Here is a 13,147-nt window from a genome sequence, read left to right as displayed (position 1 = left end):
AAATTCTTCCAAGCTACACAGGAAGTGGATTGGACTGTGAAAGACCAACCCAAATTGTGTTTGCATCATTTTACCAATTTGTAGGGCATTTTACCAATTTGTAGGGCAGTACAATATCTCAGAGAGGAGGTCAGGTCTCCTGCTCCCCTTGTACATTCACTATAGCTGCCCAATTTCCCTGCTTTTTAAAGTTTGATAGAAATATCTGTTGGCTATAGGTACGTTCTTAAACTGCAAGTTTTTTGTCTATTTGTGAATTTTTTAAAAATGATATTCCTGTTACAAGCCCTGAAATCTTTGAAAGTAGGGTGGGCTATAAATATTTTAAGTAATAATGAAATAAATGAATAAATAACAATATCTAGAAGGCCTCTTTAACTTCTGAGTTCTGTCTCAAGTGATCAAAAGAGTTACCTCAATAAAAAATGTGATAAACAAATGACTTCTCCTGACAATGTTTGAAATGTACCTATAACATTGGCAATGATGCAACTATTAAATAGCAATACACAATCATAATGAAAGCCAGCAATTATTACACCCATTCACCAAAGGTGCTACTTTTTCTAAACAGTGTGAATGACAGAAATAGAGAATGTCATAGGGGGAGTCCTTAATTAAAACAAAAATATATGAAGTATGTGAGAGTGGGAGAGGTATTCAGACAGGTTCTTTAAATGTATTTTGTTTCTTTCTCAGAGTCTCATATCAACTGCATTTCATTGGCTCATATGTTCAAAATGTGGTGAGGGTAAGTGCAGCACATAGAATCTTAAGAAAATGGGAAAAGGGCTCTGTATTATCTTTGCTCTGCTTGAGTTGCAGCAATGCCATTATCTATCTGACAATACTATTTTAGCATTATAATTTTTACAACTACATATTACCTAGAGGAGTTACATCTCAACTGATGTTTAATTGGATATACATATTCAACACATGGAATGACACATATTAATCAGAACACAACTAGAAATCCTCCCCCCGCCGACATATTTTCACCTATGCTGACTTGTGGCAAGCACTGACATAAAGCAGGTCCCAGGTGGTCTTAGAATTGCTCATGTAAATAATTATATTCTGATCTTGGGAAATAGATAAGACTGGCCACTGTTATAGCAAGAACACCATCTTCTTCTTAATGATGGCTTTCTCTCCTCTCATACACTGAACAAGAACTTGTTTCTTCTTGTCAATGCAAAAGAGAGATTCCAAAACAGTTGGAAGCTAGTCTATGAAATGTTGTTCTCTCTTCCCCTTCAATATATCACAATTGTCTCATATACAGAATCTTTCCATTTTACCCTGTGTTCCTTGGGTACATTTCAAAACGGATGTAACAGAAGAGTATTTGCAATATTATTTCCTCTGTGTATCAGTGGTTCCTTCCTACAAATCAGTCTCATATCTAACGGCTTATTCAGTTCCTTATGCTTGAAAGTTCATGTCACCTTGAATCTGGCAGTGTATAACTGTCTTCCATACCATAGTAGTCACATCTCCAGTGGTCACATCTCCAAGAATTCACTAAGCATGTCTCAGCACAGAAGATTAGATAAATTTACTGCATAATCACAGTGAACAATGCATTATCCAGATTTAGGAGTCAGAAGAAGGTGTTGACCTGGATATTTTATACTAGATGTAAACAGTTTATGACATATTTTCATGCTTGGATATTCAGAGATTCCCCTGATTGACACTACAAACACAGACACACTACAAAAAAAGGAGAATGGTCATGTACATCAAGGGCTTAATTTGTCTCAGAGCTAAACAGGGCTCAGGCTTGGTACTAATTAGTGTCAGGCCTAAGCTCTGAAAAAGTAAAATAAAATGTCTATATTGTGACTTCCTCTCATCACTGGGAGGCAACACAGTCTCATCTGGGATTGCAGAGAGAGCTGAGCCTGCTGGTCATGCCTTGAAACCTGGTTCATCTGTTGTTATAATTAAACACAACTAATTGAGTAAACTGCTGCTGTACTGTTATGCAAGTCTTAGTGACCCAGGTCGGCTGCCTTTTGGAAGGAAGACTAAAGTCAAGATGTACTGTAAAAAAATATGATTATATGAGCCACAGTGCATGAATTGTGTGATAAAATTCCCCTACTCCCCCCCATATACTGTGGCTGGAATAAATTATGCAGATTATTTTGAGAATTTTGCAAACAGTGTCATTAGCTTAAGAAATAAAATTTAAGAGGCTGAATACACAATTTGCAAAATCCTCAGATATATTGCACAATTCATTCCAACCACATTACATTGGGGAAGGAGTTCATAACACAACATGAAGGAACCAAGGCAGGGAATGAGCTAGAGTCAATACAGAAATAAAAGTTTGTCTCTAAAGAATGCAAAAAAAAAAAAAGTCCATGCTGAAAGACAAATTTCCACTGTACAATGCAATGACAGCTACACAGATTTAGCCTCCCAACGTAAGGGTTACTGGAAATGGCAGCATTTCCACTGTTCCAACAAGGCATTGCTCTTTGCAGGATCCTCCTCCATGTTATTTTCTTGTGAAAGTGCATGCTTATATTAGAATGTGAAACTCAGGTAATTAAGCAAGTAAACGATGAATTCATGGCAGAATGGCTTTGATGTATCTGAAAGGAACAGTTGCAGACTCCTTAAGGGTTCACATTAGAAGATCTCTCGTCATCTAACCATGCATTTTTCTCACATATAATCCCATGGATGCCCCAATAAGTCACATATAAAGACAAGTGCACACAAATGCAATCAGGTACCATTGCTGGAAACTCTTTTCTCATATCCATTAAAAAAAATCCTAGGGTTGACTCCTAATTACAACTCAGTTATCAACAAACGGTTTTCACAATATATTCAATAAGCATTTTATCATGCTGTCTGTGTTATTACTATTTGTCTCATTAGGACTGGAATTAAAAAAAGGAGGACTCAGGATATATTTTGATAGCTCTTTTCATGATTTGGTGTTGTTTCTTCTAGCAGTTTAGAAAAGGCTTTGAATTGCACAAATAAAAGCAGCACATTTAATATATTTATTTATAAGGAAGCTTCATTATCATTAATTAAGTTCCCACTTGGCTCATGAACTTTGTCAGATTTCCCCCCTCTTAAAATTGCAAATAACATTTTTACCAAGAGAGTATGCTAAATCTTCCAAGGATACTAAATACTAATTATGATGATATAAGCATGTAACTCAATCTCTTCCAAAAGCCAAAATGCATTACATTGTATGCTAATCATATCTTAAATGTGAAGCATATTGTATAGCCAATAAGAATTAATATTCAAAAATGAAATTATTTATCTAGAGTTCTATTCCACTATGATTCTTAAGCATGCAACCATATGCAAGAAAGAAACAGCAACACTAGATTTTGTACACAGGTATACTGGAGAATTTGCAAGATATGAGAAAGTAGACTTGGTTTCCATGTAATACTAAGCCAAACCGTGGCTAAGCATGAGTGCATGAGTATGCAGGTATTCACAGGAAAAAATTACAGCTGATTTGCTCCTTCTCAGATCCTGCTGCTGCAAATTTATCTGGAGATAAGTTATGGTTTGTCTCCCCCAGATAAACCACAAGTGGTAAGAACAGAACAAACCTCAGTTACAGCTTGTGATTTGTCTAGAGCCCCAACTGGAATGGAGCAAGGCACTGGGAGAGAAAAAAATTGAATCCTTTCCCCCAAAACTATTTCAATTACCACCCTTCCTTGGCAAGGTATATTAGTCTTATTTTATTTTATTTATTAAATTTATATCCCATCCTTTCCCCCAGAAAGATCCCATTAAAAACAAAAAGACTTTAAAACATTAAAACAAAACATCTTTAAAAACACATTAAAACAAAATATCTTTAAAAAACGTATTTTTTAAAAAAAGCTTTAACAAATCTTAAAAAGCAATTCCAACACAGACACAGACTGGGATAATGTCTTTATTTAAAAGGCTTGTTGAAAGAGAAAGGTCTTTGGCAGGCACCAAAAAGACAACAGAGATGGCATCTGTCTAATATTTAAGGGGAGGGAATTCTAAAGGGTCGGTGCCACAACACTAAAGGTCCGCTTCCTATGTTGTGCAGAATGGACCTTCCGATAAGATGGTGTCTGTAGGAGGCCGCTGCCAGCAGAGCGCAGTGCTCCACTAGGTATATAAGGGGCAAGACGATCTTTCAGATATCTTATTCTTATATGATTTATATCAGGAAAATGGTGAGGAAGGGGAAAAGGTTAACCCCACCATCAATAGTGCTACTGCTCCAAATCAATCTGGAGTTCCTACAGCTAGTTTCAAGTAAAAATATAAATGATGGGAGATTTGATAATGGCTGTTCCATATTAAATACAGTTTGTGTCTAGATAATATTATGTAAAATTGGTGACTGGGTCTATTGAACTTATTCTAATTCCCAGTGCCTGGCACACAGAGGTGAAAAATGTTGTTCTTTGGAAAATGTTGGACACACTTAGTCATTGAGACCTATATGTAAGAGACATGAAGCAGAATGGAAACTTTCATTCATTGTGAAGATTTTGTAAAACTGAAAACAGAACAGAGTGAAAACAGAACAGAAATAATAAAAATGGCCTTGTCAAATGCAGAATATACAGCTTTTATCCTGAGAAGTATGAGCATAAGAATGTGAGCTCTACTGGAGAAAGAGGGGGATGGGGCTGTGTGGAAGGCCTTATATACCTTCTGCCTACCCCTCCCAGGTGCTGGCCCATTTGCATGCTGGCACTGGAAGTGGCCTCTTACTAGTCTTCTGGCCGTGCTGCAAATGTGCTCCTGCCAGCAACACTTCATACCATCTAAAATGCTGCTTCTGGTGGCCATCTAGAATGCCATGGGATGAAGAGTGGGGGAGCTGAAGTGGTAGAAAGAATCAGCTCAAATCAGGAGGAGAGTCATTGCGTGAGTGAGAACCACCATTAGCACAAAGCGTCTCCACCAAATTTTGCCTGATTTTCCCCACTACAGCCTTCCATGCCCCATTCTGAAGGGTACCCCATGCCTTGGGAGTGGATTTTCAGGGTACGCATTGAGGATGTAGAAGCAGGAAAATCTTTTGCATGAGTGGCTTTATAATCACACCTCTCTAGATACACCTCATAGATTTTAGATGAAACAACCTCTTTCATGTCACACTAGGTTAAACAGATTTTCTACAATCTATTTAGGAATTGAAAAGAGGAGTAAGTGGAACATTCCTTATCAGTATTGACAACAAATTTGTATTGTGCATGATAACAATTTAACTTAGTGAGTGCTAAGGAACATCTTCAGCTGTATGTCTTAATCATCCTGCATTCTGCTGATGGTATCAAAAGCTAAGAGAAACCTTATTCTCCTTTGCAACACAGTCAATTTTATTCTCAACACCGAAATGCTTTCATCTTCTTCTCTGTTTAAACCATGCATTTTGCATGCACAGACAAGTGTACTTACATTAATCATTCATTATTTGTGTTAATCCATTTTGAAGGTATAACTCAAGTTCCTTCAGAATCACTTAAGGTATTACAGGGATAATTTTAATATATTGAATAGCATAAAACACATAGTGTATTCTCTCTCTCTCTCTCCCTCCCTCCCTCTCTCTCTCTCTCTCTCTCTCTCATGAACTGAAGTCCTATATTTACCTACCCTCTCTTTTCTATTGTATATAGAAAGTTAGGAAATATAGCATTTGTCTGTATAATAATGAACTGCCAGGTTTTCTGGGGACAAACTGGTAAGACAGTTGCCAGGGATCTAGATGTGAATAAGAACTAAGAGAAAGGGCAGAATTAATTCTATGAGCACAATGAGAGTTTAATAAATATGCAGCACCAACAAAAACCTAAATGTTAAGAGGCCATGAATGCTCTTGGAAGAAGCCAGAACTTGCACCAGAAAAAGGATGGAGAAGATCCCCTTTCCGAGACATTATCTAGAAGGCCCATGGCATATTCCTGTCCTGCCATTTCCCTCTCTGTAACCCAGCAACTGCCTCAGCCCTGTGGAGTGGAGACAGGAAAAAGAAAATTATTTCCTTGAAAATGTTATTTATTTGTGCTTTAGGGACAACTGAACTATTAGTTTAACCTAAAATGGAGGATAATTCATGCAACACGTCCTCTAAGCAGTCCTTTCACCTGCATTGCCAGTAAAGTGCAGCAATGCTTCTCCTTTCCTCCTCCCATACACATTTGGAAAATAATGTAACTCCTATATCTGATCTCATTTTCATTTAAAGTACAAAACTAAACACACAAGACAAAAAGAGCAGGTAACATGGGAAAATGTGGGATATGATACTAATATCTGTTGTACTGACTAATGTGACCTTGGGCCAGTCACTAGCTCTCAGCCTAGCCTACCTCACAGGGTGGTTGTGAAGATAAAATAGAGAGAGGGAGAACCATGCATGGCACCTTGAGCTCTGAAAGGTGAGATAGAAATGTAACTAAATAAATGAATGGAAAGTTCTCTTGATTAATGGACTGATTATAAGGCGTGTAGCACAAACCAAGGGGGGGGGTGAGCAATACTACCACATACATATAAATGCTGGTTGCCTGACTTGTCCTTCCAAATGGTTAGGAAAATCTGTTCTGTCCCACACTTTTGCACTTTGCAAAATGTATGAATAATTCTACTCAGTTTCCAAACTCTGAGTATTAGTTATGAACATCAGAGCTATGATGTGTGTATGGGAGTTCCTTATTCATTTCAATGGAACAATCCAAAGAAATGAATCAAGTCCCTCTATGGAAATGAACAGTTAATCCAAAATGTGCAGGTGTTTCATGTCCACTAATAGAACTCTGGACAGGGATAAAAGTGTGCAGAAAAATCTATGTAAGGTTTAATCACGAAACTTTAATGCTTTTATCTTTGCAGACAAATCCACTTTTATGAAGATTTCATGTGTATTTTTTTCTACAGACCTATCCCACAATTGAGTATGAATTAAAGCCTATTATTTTTATTAACACACTCTGCACTGTCTTCAACTGGATTTGGAATTGACCATATACTATTTGTTCCTTTCTACACTAAGAAATTGTTAATTCATAGATCCCTTTCCCCAGAACCACTTCATGGATCGGTTGGAGAAGGGCAGTTTTGCACATGGAGCTGGAAGGGAGATGAAGGACAGCCCACAAGGCCACAACTGCTTCATACAGGAGGTCAACAGGAGGCAGGAATCAATTATTTATGGTATGACATACAGTCTCTTAAGGAGTTCCCAATGGTTCAACATCCACTCACACATCCCAGTTTGAGGGCTATGCTGGCCATCTTTGAGGACCAACTAGGATCAAAACTGGCTGAGGAAACAGTTTTATTTTGTTTTCTACCTACTCTACATTTCAGAGCTAAGTAATAAGAGGTTAAGTAATAAGAAGGTCACCCATGACAGTGTCTGTGCTGATAAAAATGGGTGTTGGGGTTGGCAGAGTCCTGTGCCACTCAGGTTCTGAGTGGGCATCTGACTTCCCATGGGCATCTGGTTGGACACTGTGAGAACAGAGTGCTGGACCAGATGGGTCTTTGGCCTCATTCAGCAGGCTCTTCTTACAATGTTGGTAAGCACCCAGAGGTAAAGAGAGAGAAATACTCAAAGCTGCACTGAAACTGATTTAATGGGCCAAAGATTGCTTTAAGATGATGATGATGGTTTAAATTTGTATGCTGCCCTTTCTCCCAAAGGAACCCAGATAGCCCAAAGATAGTATACAAGATCCTTTTAGTTATGCTTAGAACGTGTTAAATTGAATAGGTTACCTGCATTCAGTTTAATCCATCTGTGATTTCATGATTTCAATTTATGGCCAGAAACCATTGGGAAAGAAGGAGTTGGCAATAGCAACCTGAATGGAATTCTACTTCTGACTAAAATCTCGTTATTACAAACACAATTTTTAACCAGAAAAATAAATTTAAAACATCATGGAAACACCCTCGGTCAAAACACTGGCATCTCCTGGATTACGTAATTGTCCATGCCAGAGATCATTGAGATGTACTCCTCACTAGGGCCATGACGAGTGCTGATGACTGCTGGACAGATCACCAATTAATTTGATCCACTATGGCCATCAATATTGTTTCTCAACATAGGCTCCAAGGAAGAAAATCAAGGCGTAAAATGAATATCCATGCCCTTCAAGATCCTATTAAGCGAGCCTGTTTTCAAACAACTCTCAAGAAACATCTACCGATGGAACTCCCAGAAAATGTCGAGGAACACTGGATTAAACTGAAGACATCCATTATTGCAGCATGTGAACAAACTATTGGATACCAAGCTAAGAAACATCAGGATTGGTTTGATGAGAATGATAGTGAGATTGAACATATCGACAAGAAAAGGAAAGCCTTCCAGATATGGCAGAAAGACATTAACTGTGCTGCTAAGAAAAAAATCTCTGCCAGTGCAAAGGCTGAGGTTCAAAGAAGAATTAGAGAACTTAAGAACGCCTGGTGGATAAAGAAAGCTCAAGAAATCCAGCACTTTGCAGATGCTCATGATGCATGGGGCTTTTTTAATGCCACAAAGGCCATCTACGGACCAACAAATTACAGTACAAATCCCTTACGTTCAATGGATGGTACCAAATTTCTTAAGGATAGAGTCTATTGCACTGTGCTGGAAAGAGCATTACCACAACCTCCTTAATCGTAACTCTATTGTGGCTGATGAGGTCTTCTGGCAAATTCCACAACAAACTAGAGACGAGCTTGCAGTATCCCCTAATTTAGATGAAGTCTGCTTACTAAGCCATCTATCAAATGAAGAACAACAAAGCTAGTGGACCTGATGGGATTCCTGCTGAAGTCTTAAAAGAAGGTGTGCCTAAATTTGCACAACAACCTCATAAACTCATCGGGAAAATCTGGATTAGGGAGGAGATCCCGGAAGACTTTAGGGACGTCATAATTATCACCCTTTTCAGAAAGGTGATAGAACAGATTGTGGGAACTATTGAGGTATCATTCTTCTTGCTACTGCAGGTAAGATCCTTGCAAGGATCCTCGCAAATCACCTCCTACCAATCTCAAAGGATGTCCTCCCCGAATCTCAAAATGGTTTCCGCCCTTCCAGGGGGACAGTGGACATGATCTTCACTGCACAACAGCTTCAAGAAAAATGCCGGGAGCGGAATCCACCTTTATATATGGCTTTTATTGATCTGACTAAAGCCTTTAATACTATGAATTGAACCGCTCTCTGGACCATCCTTCTGAAAACTGGATGCCCTGATACATTTGTGAATATTTTGCGACTCCTTCATGACAACATGAGAGTGACAATTTTGGATAACAATGGCTCTCAAAGTGATCCATTCAAAGTGGGATCAGGCGTAAAACGGGGATGTGTCATTGCTCCTACCTTATTTGCTATTTTCATTGCCATGATTCTACACCTTATTGTGGGGAAACTTCCTACTGGCATGGAAATCATATATCGAACAGATGGAAAGCTTTTTAATCTCAGTAGGCTGAAAGCAAAAAGTAAGGTAATGTCAACCTCTGTCATAGAACTTTAATATGCCGATGATAATGTAGTCTCTGCACATTCAGAGAAAGATCTTCAAACTATCCCAAATGTCTTTGCAGAAACATACCAAAAGCTTGGGCTCTCACTTAATATTAAAAAAACCAAAGTGCTTCATCAACAGGTGCGAACTAGTCCCTCTGTAGCACCATCATTCTAGCTTAATGGTGTGACACTGGAGAACATTGATCACTTCCCTATTTACAAAGCCATTGTACTACCAACCTTACTGTACGCCTGTGAAACATGGACCATTTATAAATGCCACTCCCAACTTCTTGAAAGATTCCACCAACACTGCCTCTGGAAAATTCAGCAAACTACTTGGGAAGACAGATGGACTAATGTTAGCATTTTGGAAGAAGCAAAAACTACCAGTGTTGAAACAATGATCCTTCAACATCAACTTTGCTGGACCGGCCATGTTGTTCGAATGCCTGATCACTGTCTTCCACACCAGCTACTTTACTCCCAACTTAAGGATGGAAAACGGAATATCGGTGGACAGCAAAAGAGGTTTAAAGATGTTCTTAAAGCGAATCTAAAAAAATGTAACATGAGCATCGAGAACTGGAAAGTCTTGGCCCATGAACGTCCCAAATGGAGGTTGGCTATTATCAAAGGTGCTATCAAATTCGAAGAAGCACGAATACAGGGTGAACGGGACAAATGAGCTAAGCGGAAGGCACGTCAAACAAATCCTCATCACAACCATCTTCCATCTGGAAACCCATGTCCTCATTGTGGGAGGCTGTGTGGATCCAGAATTGGCCTCCACAGTCACTTATGGGCCCACTGTTAAAGACCTTATCTTGGAAGATAATCTTACTCGGCCATGAGTGATCGTCAATGAATGATTCAGTTTGATCAATCCCAAGTAAAACTACAACACAAAGAGGGCACAATTTAATAAACTTTGTATGAAAGATATAGATACAGACAAGAGCCTTAATATACTTTTATTCCCTACTTATTAGCTCTTTTATAGCACATAAGCAGATAAACAGAGAAATTGTCTTACCAGTTGCTGGCCTTGTACACCCCATGCTGCGTACTGTAAAACTGAGTCCTCTACTTCCGGAGGGTTTAACTCCCAAACTTCCCTTGAAAAAATGTAAACATTTTACTTGAACACATTTGCACTGTTATATGGCACAGAACAACAGCTATATAACATCATCTTACCTTGTGTGTATGTTATATATCACATATGAAGCCGTATAAGAATAATGAAAAACCTGAAAAACAAGAAAGAAGAAACATGAGCATCATCATGGGATACATTTGGAAAGCTGGGGGAGAAGAAAATGTTCTGTTATGTTATCTAGACCAAATAAAAATAATGCTGAAGTAAAAGAAAAAATACATGCATATTTTAATGTGATGTTTCTGGCTACAAATATGGAAGGAAGATACTTATTTACAAGAACAAACATTTACAGTTTTAGTTAGTATTTCTAAAAGGCTGCTATTATATTACTAGCAACTTACACTAAAAATATCAGTTGTCAAATGTTTTAGAATTGTAAACTGCTGAGTCATTTTGAGTGGCTGAACACAATTTTTCATTTTATATTCACTAATAGGCAAAAGACCTTGCGGTTTAAGAATGTACCTATAGCCAACAGATATTTCTATCAAACTTTAAAAACCAGGGAAATTGGGCAGCTATAGTGCATGCACCAGGGGAGCAGGAGACCTGACCTCCCCTCTTAGAAATTGGACTGCCCTACAAATTCGTCAAAATGCAAACACCATTTGGGTTGGTCTTTCACAGTCCAATCCACTTGCTGTGTAGCTTGGAAGAATTTGGTAACATGTGCCTCTGAGCATATGTTGAGTGTTGGCAACACCTGCCATCTCCAAAGATGGAGAATTATATTTTCGTATGTTTGTTGGTGTTCTTCTTACTTTGCTTCTTTCCTGCGTTACTAATGTTTCTACAGAGAATCTAATTTAGACAATTTTATTTCCCTCATTATTCATCCTAGAAATCTGTGTCAAATTTGTTTTTATTAATTTCAAAGCCTTTGTATTGGTCAATGTTATGGTGGTGAAGACAGCCTTTTGTGTTTCAAATTGGAGGTTATGTTCTATTTCTATTTTGGGTGCATTAACAGTTGAATCTGAAACTGCAGTTTGATGTAAAATCAGACTGATTCCAATATGTTGCTACTTCAGCAATGACTCTAGCTGTTGGAAAAAAGAGGATGCATGTTTTCAGCCTGCTATGTTCAAACCACTTCATTTAAGGCAAGGTGGGCATGGTCAATTAAAAACATAGAGCACACCTGGAATGTTGCTACAATATACTTCCCACTGTTTTATCTTGTCCAAACTGAGACACTCCTGATGCCAATGGAGACTATTCTGCAGAATAGTCAGTGCCATTATTCCACAATTATTTTTGGAGATTTTTTAGTGTAATTTTTGCAAAGTGTTGCTGTACTTCACATATTCACAGAAAAAGAAACAAAAGAAAATGATTTCCTATAGGTATGTTCTTAAACCGCAAGGGGTTTTTTTTTGGCCTATGAATGAATTTCTCTGTTTTTTAATCTGGGAGGTAAGAAGTGGGATCCTGTGCAAGTTTGCTAAGAATGGATTGATCATTTGCATGCTTACTGAGTTCAGTTGGATTTACTCCCTTGCAATCATGCTTAGGATAAGTGAAACTGACCATGGAGGAGGAGGAGCGGGAGGGGGAAGGAGCAGATTGGAGAGGGCAAATGAAGGGGGAGGGGAGGGCAGGTTTGATCATTTGCATGCTTATAGAATTCAGTGGTATTTACTCCTGTGCATACATGCTTAAGATAGGTAAAACTGACCATGGGGAGAAGGAAGTGCAGGGGGAAGGGGAAGGAGGGGATTGGAAGGGGATGGGGATGGGCAGAGGAAGGGGAAAGGAAGGGGATGAGGGAGGGGATAGGAGGGTTAAGGGACGGTGGTTTTGATCATTTGCATACTTTTTGAGTTCAATGGGATTTCTTTCTCTGCAATCATGCTGGTGACCCTATGAATAGGGGTTTCTTGCTAAACGGTATTCAGAGGTAGTTTACCATTGCCTTCCTCTGAGGCTGACAGGCAGTGACTGGCCCATGGTCTCCCAGTCAGCTTCATGGCTGTGTGGGGATTCGAATCCTGGTCTCCCAGGTCATAGTCCAACACTGACATGGGGGAGGGGGAGGGAAGGGGTAGGATGGGAGGGGGAGCAGAGGAGATTGTGTGGGTGGGCACTGGGCAGAGAGGAAGCCCTTACCTTTCCAGAAAGAAAACATTGTGAACAGTATCATTGCTTTTCAGTGTTTTCCCCACCTTTTTATTCTACAGCAGGCACATGTAGCCTCCCACCCAAGTTTAAATCAAAGCTGTCCCTGGCCAGATCCACCTTTATTTCACTTTGGACAGTCATGGCTTCTCTTAAAGAATCCTGGGAAGTGTAGTTAGTGAAGGGTGCTGACAGTTGCTAGGAGACACCCTGTTTCCCTCACAGACCTTCAATCAGACTGGCTGTCTGTTAAACCACTCTAGCCACTGAAGCTCTCTCAGTGGAACAGGAGTCTCTTTTCAGCACCCTTCACAAACTACACTTCC

The 13,147-nt window shown here is 39.1% G+C and overlaps 1 protein-coding gene across 2 annotated transcripts in view; it reads right to left on the bottom strand.

Annotated features, from left to right (window-relative positions):
* The window catches only part of DPP10 (dipeptidyl peptidase like 10), a 503,938-nt gene that overhangs the window by 118,462 nt on the left and 372,329 nt on the right, over positions 1–13,147 (bottom strand). For both annotated transcript variants that reach the window (XM_061612954.1, XM_061612953.1), the window contains exons 6-7: positions 10,739–10,791; positions 10,575–10,656 (exon numbers count right to left, since the gene is read on the bottom strand). In XM_061612954.1, coding sequence (XP_061468938.1) covers positions 10,575–10,656; positions 10,739–10,791 — 135 coding nt within the window. The remainder of the gene's footprint in view (positions 1–10,574; positions 10,657–10,738; positions 10,792–13,147) is intronic.

This window comes from Rhineura floridana, chromosome 2 (assembly GCF_030035675.1).
Source record: "Rhineura floridana isolate rRhiFlo1 chromosome 2, rRhiFlo1.hap2, whole genome shotgun sequence".
Taxonomy (NCBI): domain Eukaryota; kingdom Metazoa; phylum Chordata; class Lepidosauria; order Squamata; family Rhineuridae; genus Rhineura; species Rhineura floridana.
The sequence above is the reverse complement of the archived record's forward strand: the minus strand, read 5'-3'. Positions and strand labels throughout refer to the sequence as shown.